At 37.6% G+C, this 25,416-nt stretch overlaps 2 protein-coding genes across 11 annotated transcripts in view; one reads left to right on the forward strand and one right to left on the reverse strand.

Annotated features, from left to right (window-relative positions):
• FXR1 (FMR1 autosomal homolog 1) overlaps window positions 1–805 on the forward strand; it is a 57,125-nt gene extending 56,320 nt beyond the window's left edge. For 8 of the 9 annotated variants that reach the window (XM_028491517.2, XM_007116431.4, XM_007116432.3 and 5 more), the window contains one exon: window positions 364–805. In XM_028491517.2, the coding sequence (XP_028347318.1) occupies window positions 364–534 (171 nt within the window). In that variant the 3' untranslated portion in view covers window positions 535–805. The remainder of the gene's footprint in view (window positions 1–363) is intronic. The other variant, XM_007116435.2, reaches the window with a different exon arrangement.
• A 7,647-nt stretch (window positions 806–8,452) lies between these two features.
• Window positions 8,453–13,599, reverse strand: DNAJC19 (DnaJ heat shock protein family (Hsp40) member C19). 2 transcript variants are annotated; one of them, XM_007116430.4, is made up of 6 exons: window positions 13,267–13,452; window positions 12,650–12,701; window positions 12,501–12,574; window positions 11,399–11,478; window positions 10,398–10,468; window positions 8,453–9,108 (listed from the first exon to the last, which is right to left on the reverse strand). In XM_007116430.4, the coding sequence occupies exons 3-6, from the start codon at window positions 12,552–12,554 to the stop codon at window positions 9,038–9,040; spliced, it is 276 nt and encodes a 91-aa protein (XP_007116492.1). In that variant the 5' UTR covers window positions 12,555–12,574; window positions 12,650–12,701; window positions 13,267–13,452; the 3' UTR covers window positions 8,453–9,037. The 2 variants fall into 2 exon arrangements, with proteins under 2 accessions (XP_007116492.1, XP_028347320.1); XM_028491519.2 differs by lacking the exons at window positions 10,398–10,468; window positions 13,267–13,452 and adding an exon at window positions 13,472–13,599 and having other exon boundaries at window positions 8,956–9,108.
• Window positions 13,600–25,416: the final 11,817 nt, after the last annotated feature.

Below are 25,416 nucleotides of genomic sequence, written 5' to 3' on the forward strand. Positions count from 1 at the left end.
GTGAGTTCCAAAAAAAAGGTGAGTAAGTGGTTATTTGTGTTACTTAGGGTATTAATGTTTATATCTTTTATATGGTGAGCTTTCCAGTGGTTAAAATGAAATTAGGTGCAAGTTTTCAGTAAACAGGTACAGATTCTTCCTGTGGTTTATGCACCGCTAGATACTAGAGATAAAGAGTTGAAAAGCCCCGAGATGTGGAGTACATTGGTATTTGTTTTGAATTTTAAGAATGTTTTAATTCTTTGATCCATTGTGGTATGTGAAACTAAAATTATTAGCTAATTAATGTTTATGTAGCTATTGTCCTCCTCAGCTATAGATTTCATTTATAAAGAAGTTGAAAAAGTTGTCTCCCTTTGGCAGGCAAAAGATGTGATTGAAGAGCATGGTCCTTCAGAAAAGGCAATAAATGGCCCAACTAGTGCTTCTGGCGATGAAATTTCTAAGCTACAGCGTACTCCAGGAGAAGAAAAGATTAATACCTTAAAAGAAGAAAATACTCAAGAAGCAGCAGTCCTGAATGGTGTTTCATAAACTGAAGAAGTTCCTAGTTTACAGTTCTTTTACATTACATTTTACAATAGTGCTTGTACAAGCTTGCCAAAGATAGAATATGGATCGCCAGTCTTTACATCGCACTTTCAGTTCCTCCATTTGGAATTCAGAAAGGGGAGGGATCCTGAAGAAATCATATGTTAAACATACTTTGACACCTACTGTGTTATAAAATATATCATCAGATGTGCCTTGAGAATAGTATATGTAACATTAAAAAAAGTTGCTGGCTATAGGAAATGTTATTTTGTTTTCAAAATATGGCAGAGATGGGGGGAGGTGGGTGGGGGGTGGGAAACCTAAGGGAATATTCTTTATGAAAGCATTAGCTGCTTTTGTTACATTTTTAATAATATGCAACCACTTCTTCACCTGAGGAAAACTAGAGTGAAATGCAGTCTAAGATATTTTGCACTGAATTGTAATTTCTTCATTAGTTTAGTCTGGAAACTGGTCTGTTTTAATGTGTTTTTAAAATGCTGTATGTAGAGGAAAATCTGCAGGCCACTGGAATACATTTGTTAAATTCTCATCTGCAGGGACACTGGGTGATATTGGCAGTGACTGTTCTACATTGAGGCTTTGTTTGGTTTATTTATTAAAGTGTACAGTATTTAAAAAATCAAACATAGCTTTAGTTAAAACACTAAGCTGAATTAGTCATGTCCATTCAGACATAACCTGAACTACTGAAAAGATCAATTTCCAGAAGGTTTATTCTGTATAAACTACGTGTTAGTCTTCAGTAGAGTATCTTTTCCTTTTCTTTTTTCCCTTTTTTCTTTTTTTCCCCTTTTTCCTTTTTTTTTTTTTTTTTTTTGATTTTGGTTGTTTGATGTGCAATATGTTTTTGTATGCAGGTAGTAAATAAACTTTGATCTTCCATTTGCTGATTTTTAACTTTCTACTTTTTATACCAACTGTTGAAAAGTAGTTGGACCTACTTAAAGGCCTAGAGTAGTATTCTGATTGCTTTTTAAGATGCATTTATACTTGCTCATAAGTAGTAGTAAAATATTAGCTGGTCAATTTATCATTTTGTAATGAATCCTCTGAAATGTTAGTACTTAAAAAAAATTAGTGTGTTAGAATAGAATGGTTTAGGGAATTGATCAGAGATTTGATATTAGGAAAGTCTTTGTAACAAAATTCTAATCATAGGCAACTTTTGGAAGGCATTGGGGTAAAATCCAGAATTTTACTTTTGCCTTTGATTCTTTATTAAAGTTATTTTTATAAAGAAGTATAATGAGCAGTTTTTAAATAAGGAATGTCACTAATTTGATTTTTGGTTCTCAAGGAAATAATTTTAAAGGTTCTCATACTAATGAGTGGATTTTTTGTAAATATTTTAGCCAGATGTCTTAATTTTAGGAAGATAGAAACTTAACACAAAGTGTGTTGCAAGGTGTGGGTTTATGGGAGTTGCTCTACAATATTATATAAAGACTACTGAGCAAGAAGACAGCTCTTGGCATCTGAAAAGTATTTTTTATGTGCATAATTTATGTTAATTTGTTATGTGCATAAAAAAGCTAAGTGATTTTAATTTACGGCTGAAGGACAATTCAGGTTATAGTTAAAAATATTTGCCAGGTCAGTGTATATAAAACCCTAGCCCTGAAATTTATTACTGTTGAGGTTAAAGATGTGATGATATTACATGCTTTTTCCTAAAACCCTGATAACTGAAAATTTTAAGGTGTAGTGTGAATAGTGCAGTCCTTGAACATTGAATAATAATATCAAGTAATTTCATATCCTAATAAAATTACCCACAAATGTTTTTTTTAATCCACCAAAGTCAGAAACATGTAAAATTGTTGGCCTTTTTATTCTTCTCTTCAATAGTAGAGTTACAAATTAACTATAAGGTATGAGAAGAATTTTCATTAATCCCCAAATCAGTAAATACAGTATAAAGAATATATGATTTTTCATTTTCTTCCAGGTAGACTTTCACTAAAATCCTCCTGTAAAGACTGTTTCAGTGGGAACGGAAGAAACACAAAATCATCTTAAGTGGGTTTAGCCCAGGGAGTTTTTTTAGAACTAATAACCAGATTCTAGGAAATAAATATTAAGATTTCATTATTTACAAATGACTAATCCCAATGTCCTTTAGAAATATGTACTGCAGAATCACGATAGGCCTTTTATCTTTTTTTTTTTTAATAGCACATGCTCAGATTCAGAAGTGAAAAGCCCACTCCCCAAAGGTAACTATTCTTGATAGAGGTAGCCTTCCAAACTTAGTTTGAGACAGGTACATCTTTTTTGGCTACTAGTTACATGGAATGTTGCTATGGGAAAACTTGCCAACCCCCCAGCCCCGCCCCCCCAAAGGTTTTGTGCAGCTTAAATATTGTTTCAGCATACATACATGAAATCGTGTATGGTATATGAACTAAATCATGAATTAAGAGCTGAGATTACATGGGGGTAAAAATGGTCTTTTCCTGAAGCCTTGGGAAGCCTAGGATTCTTGGGTTTGCCATCACTCTTTTAAGCCTTCCACAGGCCTAAAACTGTTTTGCAAAATGGTATGGGTTTCTGTTGACAGGTCAGTCACCACTGTTAAAATGATAATAGGGATACATAAAAGTCTTAATTTTAAGTAACTATTTTAATGTGGAGGTAACAGCATATCAAACCAGTGAGTTCATGAAAACTGAGACGTAGCTTAGGACAAGGCTGAGGGAGGTAGTAGCTTAAGTAAATATTCTTTAAAAAGCAAGTCCAAGTATATATAGACAAGCAAAATAACCAAAGAACAGGAAAACACTAAGCTGGTGTTTTACTATTTGTTCTGGATCTCCATTCATGTCAGCCATTCTTTTGTGGCTGGGATCCATCACCTTTGGAAGTATTTTTGTAGCTACTGTTTGCTATGAGTCTAGTGTTTAACCTCAGAAGGGTCTCTGCAAAGTTGGTATGTTAACTGAATATTGCTGGTAGATTGGGAAATAGTACCTACCATTTGTGTTCTCTGCAGACTTTTTTCAGATTGAAACCAACTAGTTAATATTCTCATAGGCTGTGCCTACAATGAGCTTATGCCATAAGCAGATGATTGGCGGTTATTGGAAATGAATAAAGGAAAATTACTTTTATACTTAGATTTTCTAAAGCTTCAAGGAACTTGAATTTGAACTGGATCTATGGGTTTAGCAAAATTCCAAAAGGCAACAAGTAGGGTGTTCATTGTAAAGTCTCAGTCTCCCTATCTTTGCTATTTACAGTTGGATCCCCTGTACCCTTTATAAGGATATCTGATACAGTGAATTTGCTGATCCCTTATTTTAAAATTTTAGTTTTTTACTAGGATGCTTGAATGGATAATATTCACTTATAACCCATGATTAACCTATGATAGCATTTGGGTTTTATTTCAGGGAACTGTTGGAATAAAGCAATAATTGCAATCTGTTATAGTAAAACTTTTGGCAAGTGGTGGTAATTAGAAATTGCACTCAACTGCTGGTTGAAAACGTCAGTTATGTTGAACCATAGAGGAAATTGCTGGGAGCTGACCAGTTTTGACCCACGGAAGAGACAGTTTCTTATGGTTCAACCTAATAATACATTTTAAGGTATAATCACTCCAGAAATCCAAGCAAGGGTCTAATCATCCAGAAAAGCTCTAATTATTGGATGAGGGAGGTGCATACTCTATAAGGAAAATATTAATTTTGTTTTTTAAAATGGTTTATCAGTGGGTCACTTTAGATTCAGATTCAACTGTATCTTCTGTATTACTATTTCAGGGTACTGAAGCACAGAATTGGGAGTTCCTATCTTAGTTGTACAAACTTTTTCTATATTCCGTTTCATCCAACTAGAGAGGCCTAGACTAGGTGATCCCATAAAGGCCTTTCCAATATAATATAACTTGAGTGTAATCATATGTTAGACCCTGTGTGATACTTAACCATAGTCCTATGTACTCTCAAGGAGTATGCTGAATTAAAATGGTGTTTGTTTTCTATTTATATCTGTCCCAGACGTTTCCAGCTATATTGTATGCAATCTAAAGATAAAAGAAGGGCAGAATTATTTTTCACTAACATTCTCAATTTCAAAGCCCCACTATTAAGTATACTAGTTAGCAGTTTCTCAAATTAGGGTGAAACCACAGGGATATTTTCTGAATGTTTCATACCCTTTTTACTTGATGGATTGTCAAATGTAGCTACTCATTTTCTAGGTTAGAGACTGTTTTCATTACAGAAATTTTCCCATAGTTTTTCTAGATGAACTAATCTAATGCTTAATTGTTTCCTGGAGCTCATACCTCAACCTCTTTGAACTTCATTTTTCACCTTGCTGTTTTCAGGTTGTAAAGAAAAATGTCACGTAAATACTTCACTTGAAATTCCATTAACTGACAGCACTAAGGTCACAGCAAGTGTTAACTTGTTCCAGATTATACCCTAACACTGGACTACGACCTTGTCATTCACTGGGTCAGGAATAATAGGTTAACACTGGATAGAAGCTCTTTCTGTATCCTGTTGCTAAAGCAACAGTTGGCTCTAAGCAGATAAACAACACTGAACAATAGTGCCAGCAACAAAAAGCAGAGCTTAAGTCATTTAAGTTTCCTGGTACTCAAGGTTACTCTCAGTCCAGGGTTCTTTAACCAAAAACCTATTCTAGCATTCTAAGTAAGTGCCTTTTACTTTACCTCATATTTATAGATTTCTTTCTACCATATTCTGTCCTTTTTAAGTTTTGGAGCCAATTTCTAAATTTTCATTGTAATTAACGTGTTTGGGGGATCATTTATGCTGAACAAAATATGACCCCATCACACACTTCTGAAATGCAAAACAACTTTTATAGGTTGTTAACAACAGAAAGATGCCTTATAAATTCTCATTGAAACAGTAGAACTCAGTATTTTAGCCTGAAGTATTTAAACTTAAGCTTGGTTAACTCTTAAATGAAGCATTCTGCCTGGATTAATTTAAATTACTTCTGATACAAGGTTTTCTTTAAGGTAGAACATAAATTTTCAGTGTGCCGAATACTACATAGCTTTTTAGTGTGGCATAGTCCAACATGTTTAGGTTTTTACCCTGTGTTAAGATACTAGTTATCCAGTTTCTTCCACTTCTCATTTTACATCTAGCTGCCTTTTACAAACTTCTTCTGTTTGTTGTGATTTAGAGCACAGGAAATTAAGGATAGCAGAGAAAACTATATAACCAAGCTTCTAGAATCAGAAAATGGGCTTGTGTTCCATCTATTTCCATACATGTTTTCAATTATTTCTTGAATGGTTTGGGTCTGTATGACTTGTTAAATGCTTCTATAGATATTCCCATCATTTGAAAAACAGCTGAAGGCAAGAGAATTTGCCTAAAAATAAGGGTGGGAAAAGATTCGACTTCAGGACCACCCATTACAGCCTACTTTCATCACCAGCAAAGCAGGTTTATAACGTTTATTAAGTAGCATAGGACTCATCTATTGTCAACCTAGAGGCCCAGTGAAGGCAAAAGGGAAGAGGCTAAGTAAGGAAACTAAAGCTCTGGTATGCCAGTTCTAAACATTAAGACTGTGAATAGGCATGTATTAAGGACTAATATATAGAGAACCAAATTATAAATTAACCTAATAAATTGGAGAAGATATTCAGGGCTTATAGTTTCAGTAGCTGTGCAACTTCAGAAAGCATTTGCTCTACTTTTTCAATTTCCTATCCATAAAGTGTGGAGAAATCTTCACAATTCAAATTGGCTGTTATTTCCCCCCCCCCTTAACAGATGAGGAAGCAGAGCCCTAAGTGCATAGATACCTTGCTCAGAGTTGCCTGGCTATTATAGCAGAAGTTTCACTTCAAACCTGTACCTCCTAATTCCCTAGTCCTATATTCAACCATTATCTTCCTCCCTTTTAAAGAAGTCTATATCTGAAAGGACCAGTGGATAAAAAGGGCCCAAGGTAGAAGTGCAATGACAAGTACCAGACACACATCTCAGTACCACCAAGGAAAACATCCCTGGGTTATCAGATTTGTGAAAGGTACCACCGTGTAGAGGTTAACAGCGTAGAACTTCGGGTTTGAGAAAGATCAGTTTTCTCAGCCAGCATGTTGCTTTGGGCAAGTATCTTAACCTCACTGAACTTCAATTTCATTACTTGTAAAATGTACTTTAATAGTAACTACTACTGGGTAAGGGGGAAATGCTTAGCACAACGCTAGCACATTGTGAACAGTCAATGTTAATAATACACAAGCATTTTGTAAGAAAATACCATTAAAAGGTGAAGGCTCTCTTCTAGATCGTCATACTTGCATCAATTACCATGATCTAGAGCCATCATAAAAAAGATGACTTTTTTATCCAAGAAAAATGGTAGGTTTGCCTAACAGCTTTCAATGAAATATGGATTCTTCTACGTGAAAGAGGTAAGCCTACAGAAAATAAAACATTACTATGAAAGAAAAATGTGGTCTGCTGTGCTCCTTAGTATTATTTCAAAGTGGTTTCCATTGTCTCAATACTTATCTTAGAAACAGGTATGCTGTTTAAAGTATACCTTCAACATGAAGTTTTCCTTTTTAAAGTTAATGCTTGATTGCCTTTGGGCATATTTTCTATTTGTCTGAAAAATTTGCTTTTTAGTTGATAATATCTCTTTTCCTTAATTAAAGCTCTTGTTTATAAACATTTTTTTTGACTAGTCCAAATGACTGAAATAAAAGGCTAGTAAGCCAAAATACAGTTGATCCTCATTATTAGCGGATTCCTTATTTTCAAGTTCAGACCTCCAAAGTCAACAATCACGGTGATTTCCTGGTCGGTTGTGGACATGCAAAGTGTGAAAATGAGTCATCCTGTACCTACAAAGTAATGCTCTGCCTTGTTTCAGTTTTCCTACTGTAAATAAGCATCCTTTTCATGGTCCATTTAATGCGAAGTTTTTTGCATTTTTGTCCTTTTCATTGGTGATTTCACTGTTTTAAGATGGCCCTCAAGGGTAGTGAAGTGCTGCTGCCTAGGGTTCCTAAATGCAGAAGGCTGTGATGGATTGGCATGAGCTATGTTATTGGCTGTGAATTTAATGTTAATGAATCAACAATATGTATTAAATAAGATGTCTTTAAACAGAAACACTTGTAAACAAGGCTATATATTCACTGGTTGACAAAAATGCATGTTGTGACCAGAGGCTCACAGGAAACCCCTAGGGTGGTTCAGGATTCACTAATTTAGTATTCTCAGTGACTTTATAGAACACAACTACTTTGAATAACAAGAATCAACTGTACCTCCCTACCCCCTTGTCCCTGGAAATAGCCAAGTGCTTTGTCATACTTTAAATCATGACAAATGAACTTGATCAGACTTTGAATGAGGAAATGGGATGGAAAATAAAGGCAGATATACCTCCATTTTGAAATGTCCCTAAACACATTCCAGTGCTAAATATGACCACCTCCATTATTTTGACCCTGAAAATCTTTGTGTTCCCCATTAATAAGAACTTTAGGATGATTTAAGAAAGTTTAGATTGCAGGTAGTAGTATTTATCATCTTAGAACTGAAAATTAAGTATTTTGGCTGACCACAAAATAGCTATTTTAACCTCAGATGTTTTAGGTAGGGCCTCTGGTTATGATCCTTACATATTTTTTGTTAGACCAATAGCCATTTACCCTGAAATGTCATTTAAATATATCAGTGTATGAATTCTCGAGTCCTTAGTTATATTTTGATAACTGAGAGCTTTTCAGTTTCACTAATTGTGTTTTAACAAATGTGAAACTTGATTATGTAAAAAAATAACCAATTAAAGTAGTTTATAAATGGTCAGTCTCTTTAAGGGGTTAGCTAAATAAAATATACATACTTTCTTGATTAAAAACAAGACTTGTATTCTCAAATCTTTATCATACTGTTACAGTTTTTAATGTATGAAATCTGAAACAATTCAGATTTATCACTGACAAAGTGATAAATACATACCTAGATCAATTTCTTAGGTTAAGCTGTGGCTAAATTCACTTTTAAGTTCAAGGTTCTAAGTGGCTGGGGGAGTCCTCTGTACCTTGAACAGCCGCTTGTCTTAATGAGGTGAGCCCCTACTATAACAACCTGTGCTAATTCCATCATATTTATCACATTGTAATTATTTTCACATTGTATTTTAATTATCAGTTTATCAGTCTCCCATCAGATTGGGGATTCCTTCAGGGAGAGACTATCTTGTTCACTTTGTCTTGACATAGGTACCAAATTATTTGACAAATGAGTAACGAACACTTCAAATGGCATGAATTTATCCATAATTATTGAGTATTAACCTACAAATATTCTATAATCCGATTTTAAATCCTCAAATTTATACCAAGGCTTTCATTTAGCTTATGCTAATTTTTAAAATGTGTAGCTTTGAGGCATTTTATTATAAAAAGCTGGTACTCATATACATAAATGAGTAGGAACTTAAAATTCATCATACATTTACTTCATTTTTTAGCTTGACCTTCTAGTAAATCTTTAGCTTCATTGATTTTGGCTGCTATATAAGGAGATCCTCCTACAGGAAGAAAAAAAAGGAATAGTTATAATATGGACTCTCCAATTTCTGCTTGGTGAAAAGCTATTCTCTTGCTTCAAGAATTCCTATGCTTATCTAAGAGGTGAAATGAGCAGAAATGAAATTGACTTTTTAAAATAACTATGACACTGGAACTGGATGACCAAAAACATGGTTAATATTGACCAATGGGAGGGAGATTTCCACAAAAAATGGCACCTTTTGAAAAAGCTTAAACTGATAGAAATAAGATTTAAAAAAATTCTCATATTTAAAACGTGACTCTGAAATAGTGTAAGTTACCTTTTCATGGGGATCACAAGTCATAAACACCAATTTATTGTACTGTGTTATTTTAAAACCATGAAATTTTCAGAGGTGCTGAGCTTCATTGGGAAGACCCCACTTTGCTTTTGCTTTATATCCTTTTCCTGTTATTAACAGTCGCTTCACGATGTCACTTACATCTGCTTTCCTACTAAACTGCAGCAGTGATTTGAGTGATTCCCAAAAAAGTGTGGCCCTCAGACCAGCAAGCACCAGCAATCAGTAAAAAGCTTAGTTAGGATGCAAATTTATGGGCTCCACCCTAGACCTACAGAATCAAGAGCCTTCCAGTTAGTATAAGCTAAGTTTTGTAAAAGGTTATGCAGTCAAGATACCAAACAATTACAACCATGTTTAAGCTCAAAACCCTCTTTCTTAAAGAGAGGCTTCTCCTGTAAAGTAAAAGGACTTAAACACTGGAACATGGATTTTGTGGTCTACATTTTGGTATTCCATTTGATCTTTCAACTCAGCCTAGGCTTCTTAGAAGTGTATCAGAAACTAATAAATACATCCTATAGGTTTCTAACTAGGTAACCATTAGTTAAAAGGTCTAAATGTATAGGAAAAAAATTAAAAGTTTTATTAGTTTCATTAACTGAAATTCAACATTTTCCTTAGGTAAGAATGTAGACACCCCCCACCCTAAACAGTAGTAGTAGCAGTATTTGAGACTCACTATTGTAAGTCACATCACAACTGCAGATCTCAAAACATGGTTAATGCTTATCACTACTTCCAAATTATAGTAGTTACTAGATCTGCTCATTAGTCTATAAATTTTTCACTCAGAACTTACTCTTTTAAGATACCTAAACAACAAATGGATCCAGCCTGGGAGACAGTGCTAACAAACATATCTAGGCATTTCCCTTATTATAGCCAAGAATTAGATACAAAATTATCCCACTAATAACAGTTATTCCAACAAAATGTGTTAACAATAGTTTAATGATACTTACCCTTGTCTGGGTGATTTAAAAGCATAATTCGTCGATGAGCATCTCTTATTTTTCCCTTATTAGCAGTAGGGCTAATTTAAAAAGGAAAAGGTATTGTATACTTCAGAGTAGATGGGGTCACATTAAAAAACTATATAAAGGTCAATTAAAAATTGTGAAACAAAAAAAATTGTGAAACTGGAGTAAGTCAACACAACAGTATGAAAAGCTATTTGGGAACCTCTTCTCTAACACACTAGGAAGATTAATATTCTGAATCACAGAACTAAACAGAGCTCCTTAGAAAAATAAGGCATTCTTAAAAATTTAGTTGAACTTTTTTTTTTTTTGCGGTACGCGGGCCTCTCACTGTTGTGGTCTCTCCCGTTGCGGAGCACAGGCTCCGGACGCGCAGGCTCAGCGGCCATGGCTCATGGGTTTAGTTTCTCCGCGCCATGTGGGATCTTCCCGGACCGGGGCATGAACCCGCGTCCCCTGCATTGGCAGGTGGACTCTCAACCACTGCGCCACCAAGGAAGCCCTAGTTGAACTTCTAACTATTCCTTACAACAATCCTTTTATTGAAAAGTATGTTTAAGTATTTGGAAATGAAGGCAGAATTTCATCACAAAAAAATCTGTTACTCTGTTATAGAGAACAATATTGAGCACTGTGATTATCTGTTGAAAAATCTACCTTCAATGAGTTAAAAAGTACTCATGCGTCATTAGACCTTCTCATTGGACTTGTGTAGGGAATGTTTAGATCTTAAAAATGTAATAGATGGAATTTCCCTGGCAGTCCAGTGCTCCATGCTTCTACTGCAGGGGGCGTGGATTAGATCCCTGGTCAGGGACCTAATATCCCGCATGCCGCACAGTGCAGCCAAAAAAATAATAAAAATTAAAAAAAAATGTACACAATAGAATAACTCTCTCCTAATAAAAGAGAGGTCTTTCTTACATTTGCTTATAGCTCTAAATTTGGAAGAAAAATATTAAAAATGTGAGAAATTATTTTACCTTACACCTAGTATTAATGCTGCTTCCCGTTTTGTCATTTTGGGTTCAAACCCACCTCTGTAATAGCCACCACTGAAGGCCTGAAAGTGGAAATACATTTGTAAGAAAAGATTATCAAAATAAAATGAAAGCTGCTAAAAAATGTCTATAAATGTTCATAGAACCAGCAGAAAAACTAAGACACTTCAGAAAACTAAGTGCAATTCCTATGGTATTTTAACTTTATAAATAGCAACAAATATTTTAATGATCATTAAACATCCATTTTTCTCCCCCCCGGACAATCTAAACTGTCTTGAAGATACAAGACAAAATAACAGTGCCTTAAAGCCAGTTCTTCTGGGAGTGAAGGGAAGATTATTCCAAGCTAGCCATGTTCTAGATAAAAATTTGATCTCAGAATATGACTACATGTTTTAGAACATGTTTTAGAACAAGTGCTTTAGAGGATTCAGAGATCTTTTGAGACAAGTGGTTCAAGGACATTTTGAGGTTCAAAGCAACTACTAAAACAAGACTTTAAGATATATATTGAGAAAATCAGGCTATTAGATCCACTGACCTTGGTATGTCAGAAATTACATTGGTAAAACCTACCATTACCCTACTCTGTCACATTCAATCATAACAATAAAAAGCAATATTCTACAGGCTGTCAAAATCATATTCATTCTGAATTTTGACCACAGGAGGTATGATCATCACATTCAGTCATACTCTAGAGCCCAATTAACTGAAGTGTTACCCAAGTAATCTGTTAGGGAGTGCCAGAGCCACACAGTAAAAATGGATCACTTCAGACCCCTAGATCCCTCTGTGTTTGTGATGCAGAGCAAATGATGCTGAAGGTAATGGTGTATGAACAATAAAGTGATATTAACTTTCATGATACTAAAACTGTTAACACCTCTTCCCTAAATCTGTCACATGTAACATTTGATTCTTTAGGGTAGCACCATTACAAAGCTCAGAACTTCTAAACCTTTGTAGGAAGCAAGAGAAGGGGTCCAAAGCAATCACTTAGAACTTCATGGATGTCTGGCTCTAGGCTTCATACACAGACAGCAAAGAATTAGCAAAAATGGTGAATAAGAAGTCTTACAGATTTTGGCAGACTTTGAAAAACTTGTTTTACTTGAGGCTCCATATGCTTCATGGCTTGCAAAGCGTAACGGCCTAAAAACAAAAGCAATAAAATTAAAAGTCCGCAACCTCCTCTACTTCAGTTCCACCCCCAAACCATAAACAAACCTGCAAATCCTGCAGCAGCAATGGTCAGTCCAACTGCTACCACTGTACTGGCCTGGTAAAGGGAAGCAGAGTAAATATTCATTTCTCTCATTTTCACCCTTCCCTATCATGCCCATTCTCCCATTCCAACTTATTACAAGTTTTATTTCAACGGGAGAAATAACTTTTAGGATGAAAATATTCTGCCCAATGATCCTAAAAATTTTATATCCAATGCATTTAAAAGGTATGGGATTTTTCACTGAGGAAAAAAAAAGGCAAGTCGATTTGCTTATTTGCTTATACAACAGTGAAAAAGATAATTCCCCTCCCCTTGAAAACTTCTCTTTCACCTCCGGGCAAGTGAAGTCACATTAAAATTCAATCAAGAGCAACGGAAATAAAGTTTCTGCCAGAGAAGGGAGAACTGTTTACAGAGGGTTCCTGTAAATTCTGAATCACCGTTAAACGTAGGCTTAACTACGAGACTAGCTTCTCATAGCACCTTCGGCCAAATATGTTCAGGAATCGAGAAGTGTGTCAGCAAGAGAAAAAGGGAAAGACAGAGCAATGTAGAGAAAGGACTGCGACGATGTGTTAGGGGGACAGCAGGTATAATCAAATGCGTTTCCACTAACCTCCGAGCCCCATGGACGGCAGGCACAAAGGCCCGAGAGGGGTGAGGCAACAGCTCTGTGTCCTAGAGGGTGACTCTCTGGGGCGCTACACCCCCAGCTCTGAGTCGCATTAGGGAGACATCTGCGGCTCCTCTCCTCCCAGACCTTGAGCAGAGGTTAAGGCCTGGGCCTGAGATCGCCCAAGAGGCCGGAAGGTGGAACTCACCATGGTTCCCGCTCGGCTCCTCTGCTTCCACCGGGAGCGCGGTTCATCCCACCCCACCAATTCTACGCCTCTACCACAAAGCGACGCAGCCACCACCAGCACGTACCGACCGCCCAGACACGGGCGCCCCAGGAAATACGGCAGTGGCGGCCGTAAACTAGGCCGAAAACTGTCGTAAAAGGGGACAGCGGACGGGAAGGAAAAGGTCGCTCATGCCGTGGGCAAGTGGAGAACACGACTTCGGATTGGTTGATGGGTGGGCGGATCACCTCCGTATTGGGCTCAAAGGTGGGGCTTCTCCTTGTTTTGTCCTTTGCGCCTGGGCCTAGAGTATTTGGAAATTCCTTCGGGGAAGGGTATTGATATAGAAGGGCATGAGCAAATACTGTGTAGCTACACTCTGAACGTTTTTTTTTTGTCTGCATCTTAGAATCTCCATTTTATATTTATTTTGTTTATAACTGTCAAGAGTAATGAATATTCTTAAACATGCCGTAACAAGTCCACCATGAAGCCAAATAAGTATGTAGCGGCACAGTATAGCAAAAAGATGTTCCAGAAAAATCAAAGGAGCAAACCACATTGTTTCGGGGGTTCTGTAGCATTCATTTATTTAGAATAATTTGTTTAAATATGTGACTTGACAGGAACTTTTGTGAATGTTTGGGGTTTGGTTTTGTGGAATGGAATTACTACTTCAAGGACAGTTAATATTCTGATCATGGGATCTCAAAATCACCACAACTGAAAAATGCTATTTAAAATTTCTCCCCTTCTCAAAGTAAAAAGTAGGGTTTGGTTTTGCCCTTACAGATTATCAGTTTCATAAGGAGAAGAGAAAAATAATGGAGACAGTAATGGAAATTTTCCAGTGTGATGTTTGGATGATCAAAATAAACTTGGAGTTAATTCCCACTTCGAACTCACAAAGTATTGGGAGTCTGTTTACATTGCAATGAAATTCTGCTTTGATGAGGTCGTTGGTTATTAGACAAATATGTGAATTTGTTGGCTTTCTTTTCCTCATCTATAAAAAGATTCTGCATTTGGATCTCCAAGATAGCCATGAGATTTTTGTAATGAAATTTATTGTCAACAAATGATCCAACACTAAGACCCTAGTGTTAAGTGTACATCTTCCTCTTTTGCCCCTTTTTATCTAGTTTTTAACCCAACAGCTACAAAAGAAATAATCAAGTGGGGCATAAGACCTTGGGACCAAAATGGCCAGAAAAAACTAGACTGCTATGTTCAAAACTTCCTGTTATGTATAGTTTTGATATATACAAACTATGATATGCAGCTTGCTTGAGGAGCACAAACCTAGCTTCAGGAAACCAGTGGTGGACAACACAGGGAGACACTTGAAGTGGAGATGGCTCTGTTTTTGGAAGCAAATCAAACTAGATGCACAACCTGTCTCTGTCACTTACTAGTTGTGTGACTTTGGACAAACTTGTCCAAAAGGAATAACTATTCCTGACTCTGAGTTTCCTCATTTGTTAAAGAAGGGTAATGATGGCTACCTTGCTAAATTTTTGTGAATCCTTACAAAAAAAAAAAAAAAAAGATGTACATTGTGTGTTCTGTACCTAATTATCACTCAGTGTAACTGTTATTATGAGGGAAGTCAGAGTGCAAACTGGTGTGCAAAGGCCTTCCCAATTCTCATGACACTTCACTCATGGTTACAAGCCTGGTAATCCCTTCCCTACCCACTAAGGGCATGGAAAGAACCCTTAAAAGCAATTTTTAAAAATATCTATTGACTGGGACTTCCCTGGTGGCACAGTGGATAAGAATACACCTGCCAGTACAGGGGACACGGGTTTGATCCCTGATCCGGGAAGATCCCACATGCCACAGAGCAACTAAGCCCATGCGTCACAACTACTGAAGCCCGCACACCTAGAGCCTGTGCTCCACAACAAGAGAAGCCACTGCAAGGAGAAGCCACTGCAAGAAAAAGCCCGTGCACCTCAACGAAGAGTAGCCCCGGCTCGCCACAACTAGAAAAAGCCCACACACAGCAACGAAGACCCAATGCAGCCAAAAATAAGTAAAAAATTAAAATCTTTAAAAAAAAAATGTCTACTGACTGATGAATGGATAAGTAATCATTCCTTGTTTCTTCTAGCTTATGGTGTCTGCTAGCATACCTTGACTTGTGACAGCATAACTTCAATCTTCAAGGAGGGCCAGTGTCTTGAAATCCCTTTCTACTCTGTTTTCACGTTGCCTTTATCCTCTGTGTGTAGAATCTCCACTGCCTCCCTCTTAAAGGATACATATAATTGCATTTAGGGCCCACTCCTATAATCCAGTGTAATATCCCCATTTCAAGATCCTTAACTTAATCATAGCTGCAAAGACTTTGTCATATAAAGTAATATTCATGGGTTCCAGGTTTTAGGACTTGGTATCTTTGGGGGCTATTATTTGTCTACCATAGAGAATAAGAGAAGACAGAAGAGGGGACTAGCAGGGACAGGAGAATGAGAAAAGACTCAAGCACATATGCCCAATTTCTCCTCCCACATTTGTCAACCAGGCAAATCACTTCTTGGGGAGGAATAAGTGAGAGATGAGAGGGAGTAGCTAGAAGTACTCTTGAATTGTGGCTTTCACTTTCTGACCATAATTCTTAGTAAGAAATATTGGGTTGGCCCAAAGGTTCGTTCGTTTTTTTCCGTATGATGGCTCTAGTAGTGCTTAGTTGTCTTTCTTTTTTTAAAAAAATTTATTTATTTATTTTTGGCTGCATTGGGTCTTTGTTGCTGCACTTGGGCTTTCTCTAGTTGTGGCGAGTGGGGGCTACTCCTCATTGCGGTGTGTGGGCTTCTCCTTGTGGTGACTTCTCTTGTTGTGGAGCACAGGCTCTAGGTGCGCGGGCTTCAGTAGCAGTGGCACGCAGACTCAGCAGTTGTGGCTCGCGGGCTCTAGAGCACAGGCTCAGTAGTTGTAGTGCACAGGCTTAGTTGCTCCGCAGCATGTGGGATCTTCTTGGACCAGGGCTCGAACCCGTGTCCCCTGCTTTGGCAGACGGATTCTTAACCACTGCTCCACCAGGGAGGCCCTGCTTAGTTGTCTTTAGCTTCATTTGAAGCAACTTTTTTAGATTGTATTGTGACAGCTGTCATATCAGCGTGCGTTGTAAAAAAAAAACTTATCAAAATTGGTGAATTTTTGTGTAGCCATTTTAATATTGAAGATGGAAGAAAAAAGCAACATTTTTGTCATATTATGCTTTATTTTTTCAATAAAGGTAAAAACACAACCGAAACACAAAAAAAGGATTTGTGCAGTGTATGGAGAAGGTGCTGTGACTGATCGAATGTGTCAAAAGTGGTTTGCGACGTTTTGTGCTGGAGACTTCTCGCTGGACAATGCTCCACATTAGGGTAGACCAGTTTAAGTTGATAGTGATCAAATCGAAACATTAATTGAGAGCAATCAATGTTATACCATGGGGGAGATAGCCAACATACTCAAAATATCCAAATCAAGCGTTGAAAATCATTTACACCAGCTTGGTTATGTTAATTGCTTTGATGTTTGGGTTCCACATAAGTTAAGCCGGGGGTGGGGGGGACCTTCTTGGCTGTATTTCCGCATGCGATTCTCTACTTAAACATAACGAAAATGTTCCGTTTTTAAAACAAATTGTGACGGGTGATGAAAAGTGGATACTGTACAATAATGTGGAACAGAAGAGATTGTGGGGCAAGCGAAATGAACCACCACCAACCACACCAAAGGCCGGTCTTCAACCAAAGAAGGTGATGTTGTGTATATGGTGGGATTGGAAGGGAGTCCTCTATTATGAGCTCCTTCTGGAAAACCAAATGATTAATTCCAACAAGTACTGCTCCAATTAGACCAATGGAAAGCAACACTCGATGAAAAGCGTCCAGAATTAGTCAACAGAAAACGCATAATCTTCCATCAGGATAACTCAAAACCGCATGTTTCTTTGATGACCAGGCAAAAACTGTTACAGCTTGGCTGGAAAGTTCTGATTCATCCACCGTATTCACCAGAGATTGCACCTTCGGATTTCCATTTATTTCAGTCTTTACAAAATTTTTCTAATGGAAAAAATTTCAATTCCCTGGAAGACTGTAAAAGGCACCTGGAACAGTCCTTTGCTCAAAAAGATAAAAAGTTTTGGGAAGATGAAATTATGAAGTTGCCTAAAAAATGGCAGAAGAAGGTAGTGGAACAAAAGGGTGACTACGTCGTTCAACAAAGTTCTTGGTGAAAATGAAAAATGTGTCCAATATATTTTACCTTCTGACACTAGGAAACAAATACACAGTTGAATGCGTATGTGCACGTACACACACACACACATACATTGAATTTAATGTGAATTTAAAGGAAATTAATGTTTTTGAGATAGTACTTGTACTTGCTTCATGAGATGCATGCTGGTCTTTTCTATTTCTTAAAAAAAAATGCTGGGAAACCCATTACGTTCACAGCCCACTAATTGGTCATGATCTGAAGTTTGGAAAACATCACTCCATAAAAATCCGTCTTTGGAAATATGATGCCAGGCATATAAAAGTTGTTTTTTTCCCCTAAAAACTATGTGCCAGGCATTGTGCTAAATGCTTTATGTTGATTATTTCACTTCACTCCATGACAGTAATATTTATTTCTGTTTTGCAGATGAGGATATTTTGCCAAATACATTTGTTTTCCCCTCCAGATCCCTTCTCTACTGTTTTTCATTCTGCTCTGTGTCCCAGAGGAGCACAGGAGGCTAGGAGGCTGACCTTAATGGACTGCATCAATGGGCTCCCTTGTCTTCTGGCTTGGGGTTCAGTTATGTCTGTGATCAGAAGATCAGAAAGCAGGAGGACAGTGAGTTCATGGTCTTCATTTCTCCATTTTTCTTTCTGATGGTTGCCAAAGGCTGGCTGAATTTTTCTACTGAAGAATGCAGTTCCTGTTGTGTGTCTTCAGGTAATTACTCCCACTCCTATTTTTTTTTTTCATGTATGTCTAAGGATAGTAATGACTCCATTGGCCTCCAAAGCCATGCTAGACACTGGGCACTTGATCATCATTTGCTAATTTCCCTTAATCCTGTCCACACCTTCATAAAGGGTCCTTAATTAAAATTTCTTCAGTTACTCTATTGGGGGATGCCATCTGTTTCCAACGTGGATGGTGACTGTTATAAGAGGCTACTGTAATCAAGTAGGAGATGATGGTAGCAGTGGAAGTGGAAAGAAGTGGCTGGACTCCTGCTTATATTTTGGAAGGAAGAGCTGAGAGAATTTGTTGATGGATGAGATGTAGTATGTGTGAGAGAGAGAAAGGATTCAAGAGTGACTCCCAAGCAGTAGGGTTGAGTAGCTGGAAGGCTGGAGTTGGCACTTAATGGGACTGGAGAGACTTCAGGAAGAGCAAGCTGGTGGTGGGAGCTTTTGTTGTGTTAAGTTTGAAATAGCTACTAGATATCTAAGGAGTTTCAAATATGCATTTGGATATTCAAGTCTGGTGTCAGGAGAGAGGTCTGAGAGTCATCAGCCCATAGATAGTCTTCAAGGCCATGGAACAGATGAAACCATCCATTGTATGAGTGGAGAGAGAAGAAGAGGAATAAGGGCTGTGTTTTTGTATCGTTCATATTTGGAATTTGGGGAGATGATGAAAAGCCAGAAAATTAGACTGAAAAAGCACGACCAGAAACTAGGTGAATGTAGTGTCCTGGAAGCCAAATGAAGAAAGTGTTCAATGGAGGAATTGTATAAAAAACTGCTAATAGTCAAATAAAAGAACAACTGAGAATTGGCTGCTAGACATCTTTGGTGATATTTATGAGAAAAGTTTCTGCAACACAATGGGGACAAAGTCTGATTGGAGTGGATTCAAGAGAGGATGGGAAAAGAAAGAGTGGAGATATGGATTATAAGACATCTCTTTCAAGGAATTTTGCTGAAAAGGGAATTAGAGAAATAAGAAATTAGAGAAACAGAGAAGCAGTATAAGGAGAGTTTTTTTTTTAAGATGGAAGAACTAAAAGCATGTTTATCTGCTATAGGAATGAACTTAGAGAGGGAAAAATTAGACAAAATTCATTGAATTATATAATTTAAGAATGAGAAGGAAATGTAGAGACCCTTTCCCCCTCAACAGCTTTGTTTTATAAGTGAGGAAACTGAGCCTCAAAATGGTTGACTGACTTTTCTAAAGCCCTGACAGAGTCCAGTAATTGCTCACCCTTATTGTCCACTTTCTAGATGTATATAATGTTTGGGTCATGAGAGGGTCATAGAATTTCCTTTCTCTATATTTCCTCACCACCCTTAAGGAATTTGCTCACATCTGGACCAATGGAGTCTAAGTTCCTGACTAGCAGCCATTTAGCCCATAGAATCTCTTGTAGGCAGCTGCTCACACAATGCTATATGTAAAACTAAATGTCACTCAGTACATATTTAGTTCCCTTCCCTTCTCCTTCATTCCACCCCTTTTTATCTTCTTCTTTTTCTCCTTACCTTCAGTGATCCTACCATGACGTGACAATCTACCAATGGGAATTCATCCTATTGATCCCTGTTTGGAAGTGAATATTCTTAGTAAATTATCATACTGAGCTATGATCAACAGACTCCTTCATGAAGTCTTTTAAGAGATCCTTTTGCTGTTATAGCTAGTAAAAGGAATGCTCTAATTCTGGTGCAAAATGGAAGGAAGAAAGGAGATATTTAGAGCAAGTGGGATGGAGGACAGGCCTGGGTAGGAATATGAGGGCCTAGGGCAGTGGGGAAGTGGAGGGGATGCTGGAAAGTCAGAAGGGAAGGCTGAGGTTCAGCCACCCTTTCCTCCTGTCGGCCTTATCTACATCCAAGTCAGGTGATCCCACCCTGCCTTGTGGCTATTGTAAAATAATTTATAACTATTTCTCCTGTGATTTTCTTTCCTTTTTCTTCAATTTGTTTTATTTTTTCCTTGCTGCATCTGTTTTAGTCTGACTTCCTACTTTCCCTTCTAATTACAAGAACTGTTGTCCTTATAAAAGTCCAGAGCATGTGAGTGGAGGGCCAGTCAGAGAATTGCAATGTGTATGACCAGAGTCACAGCACCCAGAGGGCATGTATTTCTGGATAAAGGCTCTGCTATCTTCTCAGCCTGTGAGGGAGGGAAACAGGCGTTCAAGATTTCAGCAGAAAGTTGGAAATTGGGCTGGACTAGATGTGTCTTTTCCCAAATGGAGATTTCCCAACCAACCCGCCATTTCATTCCACATAGCACGTCTTTTTCCATTGCCTTTCTCAGTCTTTTCCCCCCTTCCCTAGCCCGAGTTCCACTTGTATGCAGCAGCTTTATGCATTGAATAAATCGATCCCTCCCTGCTGAGCTGTCAGCAAATGGAACTGACCAACAGAACAGTTTGTGTAAGTGTGTCTTGTGCCTGGGCTAGACAGACAAGTGCAATTATTTGATGGCTGAAGATTGCCACTAAATGAGGGTGAAATAGTGGGTCTGAAACTTGTTGGTGAATATTATTAATAATATAGTGTCATGCATTAATAACATAGTGTCATGTGAAACAAAGCTACACTAGAGAGTCTGTCTGAAATCCCATTTTAAATCATATTTTCAGGGAGCTAGCCGGTGGAGGAGATGGGAAATAATAAAGCAATGTGTCTTTAAGCAGCTGGTTGGGAGTTTCAGTCTGACCTAGGCTGAAGTTAAGAGAACATGCATTGCTGTCATGAGTTTTTTGGTGGCTGGAGTGAAGCATGGGATTCATCTCTGGCTAGTTGTCATAAAAATTACATTACTATAGTGCTCCACTATGAAAAATCATCTTCATTCTCATCATTAGAATCCTTGAAGAGAGGCCATTGCAAAAACTTCATGAAATTCTTTCTGGCAACTGTGATGTCCTCAGTTACTGCATAGCGCATTTCCTTAGCCCACCTACCACAGACAACCCTTCCAGACTCCTCCACTTCTCCCTTCATAAAACTCCTAGTCATGCCAAATGGGATTTGTCACCATTATTCTCAGATGTGTCCTGAAGTCCACTGCCCCTGGGCTTGAGTAAAAGTAATTCCCTTCATTCCAAGTGCCCTTCCCCAACCCCAGCTCTGTCCATCAGTTGAAGGCCTAGATCAAATGTGCCTTCTATGAAGGCTTCTTTGTTCATTTGTCTGGAACAGGTGTCCAAAAACTTTTTATGTAAAGTAACAGTTAAATTTTAGGCTTTGCCACATGCAGCCTCTGTATTCTTCTTTGTTTTATCAAAATGTAAAGACTATCCTTAGCTCATGGTCCATTCAAAAACAGGCCACAATGAATTTGGCTCATGGACCATAGTTAGCCAATCCATGGTCTAAGGTGATCTCTTCTTTCTCTGAAGTCCTATACAATTTTGTTTGTGTTATACGGGCCACTTATCACATCTAGCCTTGTATATAAATTATTGGTATACAAGTATTTTCTCTATTGGACTGAAGACCTTGAGAGTAGAAATTAAATCTTGTATACTTTATTTAACCCCTACAACATCTATTATGGTATCTGAACACAGAAAGTGCTCAAAGGATATTTTTAAATGAATGCATAAATTACTTATAATATCTTCCAGCAAGAACATAATTTATTTCCCAACTCTTCCAAGCCCTTAATTTTCTGATAGGTAGGCCTTCCACCTCTATCCTGATCCTGGACCCCTTAATAAGGCTATGAGCACCATAAATGGAACTGGTAATTAGACACAGAATATTGTTTTCATTTATTAAATGTTGTATTCATTCAACACTTATTACATGCAAGTCTCTGAGAAAACATCAATGGCTAGACAGAAACTTCAGCTGCTGTGGTGCTTCACAGTCTAGGCTGAGAAGCATAAGCTTAATATCAGCTCTCCTGATATATCTCAATTTCACTTTCCTAGTTTTTCATGTCATTTACATAATAATACTTTTTGCCAGTTGGTTTGCCAGGGTGCAGGAAATTTTAAAACTATAATAGTAGAAGCTGACATTTATTGTACACCTTAGATAGTTATAGATATTCTTTTTAATATGTACCACCACTTAAGGAATTTAATGAAGTAATTCACTGCATTTATTTATTTTGTTGTCAATCTGGATAAACTGGTGATCACAGCTGTCACTTAACCAGATAACAGGAGATAAATCAGTCAACTGGAGGCAATATCTTGATCACAAGCTAAATTAAGCAACATCATTTAGAATAGGCATATTGTGCTTAATAATTGGTGGAGGTTTAGAAAAATAAAGGACTTAGTAAATGAAGGTGTGGAGATTTGATTTAAGATCTGTTTGAATCCTAAGCCTCATCTTTACAATGTAATCAAAATATTGTTGAATGACATTGAGTTTCATTCTGAGCACAGATTTGCACTGAAATGAATGACAGTGAAGCAAAAAATAAAAATAAGAAAGAAAAACAACTACACATACAATTAGCTGAAAGAAATTAAGATATTTTATGGCAGTCTCTACAGAAAATATCAAAAAAGGGAGTAAGTTCTTAGTAGTCAGAAGAATTTCCTTAAAGTCCTCCTTCCTTATTGTATCTCTCTGTCTGCCTCACGTAAAGTCCATTGCCAGACAAAACTCTTAACTCTCCCGATTCTCCCCCAAGGCTGTTTGCCCAGCTCTTTCTTCTCTTGCCACCACTCCTCAATCTGATTCTCTTCTCCAGTTACTCTCTGCCCATCCAAGGTTTTCCCATTCTTTTATATTCTTTCCCTTTCTGCAGTGCACACTGTGGTAGGTCAGAAGCTAAGATAGCCGCCAGGATTCCCAGTCACTGGTGTACACCCCCTGTATGATCCTGTACCCTTGGGTGTGGGCTGGACCTGTGAATATGGTGCGAACATGGCCCCTTTGATTGATTACATCAAAGTGGCAAAGGTGATGTGATAATTCACTTCTGTAATTTCACTTTATGTAAGACCATTGTAGCAGACTGGAGTGAGATTCTCCTGCTTGCTTTGAGGAAGTAAGCTATTATGTTTTAAAAGGCCTTATGGCTAGGACCTGAAGGTGGCCTCTAGGAGCTGAGATCAACCTCTACGAGCTGTTAGCAGTAACAGCTATGACTGCAAGAACTGAATTCTGCCAACAATTTCAGTGAGCTTGGAAGACACCTCCAACCCTCAGATGAGATGGCAGCCCTAGCTGACACCTTGATTTCAGCCTTGTAAGACCCTGAGCAGAGAATTTAGATACAGTGTGCCTAGACTTCTGACCTAGTGAGATAATAAATGTTATTGTAAGCCAATACATTTGTGGTAATTTATTATACAACAATAGAAAATGAGTACATGTACATTAATTTGGTTTGTGTGATAAAGTCCCAAAATATCAGGGGAAAGGGAAAGGAGTGTATTTATGTTTCATACATTTCTATTTTTGTGTTTGTTACATCATTATTCCAATGGTTCTACGCTGTTTTCCCCATTATAATACACAAACAATACACCTGAAGAATGTGATACCTTTCCATCACAATAGTGGCTCCCTATACCTGTAAATCTCCAAGGGTGGAGCTAAGGCTTGTGTAGTTTGTCAAAGTCCCCTGGTGGCTGGGATATGCTTTGGGTTGAGAGCTACTACACTATAATATTTTAGGGACTGCTAAAACTGGGTCTACTACCCATCTCTGGACTAGATCATACATTGACTTTATTTGATTTCAATGAGCTGGCAATTTAAAGTTATCAAAGTCAGAGACCAGTGAGAAAATTTTCACATGCCCCGTCTTCATGATAAAACAAAGTGCTAGACATTACCTAGATATAATCTGCCGTTCTCCTGCTCCCTACCTAAAGAAGGTATTCTTCAATCATCAAATCAGTTCTGGGCTTCCAGGAAAGTTGTTATGGCTCTCTTGGTAATTATAGGTAGCTGGTAGGGGGGATACCTGCAAGCATCCACAGACCCAATTGTCTCCTATTTGAGAGAGGTGATGGTGGAACTGGTGAAGGCATTATGGCTCCTTTCATTCAGTTTGTTCAGGGAAAAAATTGTAGATTAAAGTGACATCTAACAACTCCTCTTTCTGGTTGAGGATGTAAAGAGCTGTGTTTCTCCCTATTTTTTCTCCCTTTTTTTTGGTCAGTGTTCATGTGGAGAATTAAATTGATTTCTTAAAGTTAAGACAGTTTTGCATTCCTCAGCTGCATCATGGTATATTTATTCTTTTTATGTATTTCTGGATTGCGTTTGCTAATATTTTATTTAAGGTTTGCATATACGTTTACTCAAGATATTGGCCTATAATTTGCCTTTCTTGTAATGTCATTTCAGGTATTGATGTCAAAGTTCAGCTGGCCTCATACAATGAATTGGGGAGGGTGGTAGGCTAGAAAAATGCCCCCCCAAATGACATTCATGATCTAGTCCCTGGAATCTATTAATACTTTATTTGGAAAAAGGGTCTTTGCAGATATGATAAAGTTAAGGATCTTGTGAAGAGATTATCCCCACAAGACAGAGGCAGAGGGTGATTACACACAGAGGAGGAGAAGGCAATGTAAGATGGAGACAGAGATTGGACAAGCCAAGGAATATCAACAGCCTCCAGAAGCTGGAATAGGCAAAGAAGGAATTCTCTCCTAGAAGCTCCAGAGGGAGTGTGGCCCTGCTGACACCTTGATCCAGTGAAACTGATGTTAAAATTCTGGCCTCCAGAACTGTGAGAGAATAAATTTCTGTTGTTTCAGGCCAGTTTGTGGTAATCTGTTACAGCAGCCATAGGAAACGAATATATGCAGTGTTCTTTATTTATTATATTTTAAAATTCTCTAGAAGAATGTGGAAAATTGATATCATTTCTTCCTAAAATGTTTGGTAAAAGTCACCAGTAAATACTTCTGAATTGAGGTTTTCTTTTTGGGAAGGTTTTAATTATAGATTTAATTCCTTTTATAGTTATAGAAATGTTGA

Source organism: Physeter macrocephalus, chromosome 1 (genome assembly GCF_002837175.3).
Source record: "Physeter macrocephalus isolate SW-GA chromosome 1, ASM283717v5, whole genome shotgun sequence".
Taxonomy (NCBI): domain Eukaryota; kingdom Metazoa; phylum Chordata; class Mammalia; order Artiodactyla; family Physeteridae; genus Physeter; species Physeter macrocephalus.

Coding starts and splice junctions, on each gene's coding strand:
- DNAJC19 (XM_007116430.4), bottom strand. CDS start 12,554: ATGAAGCATATGGAGCCTCAAGTAAAACAAGTTTTTCAAAGTCTGCCA. Junction 10,469..11,398: donor GCATTAATACTAGGTGTAAG/GTAAAATAATTT, acceptor TTTTTAAATTAG/CCCTACTGCTAATAAGGGAA. Junction 9,109..10,397: donor TTTAAATCACCCAGACAAGG/GTAAGTATCATT, acceptor TTCTTCCTGTAG/GAGGATCTCCTTATATAGCA.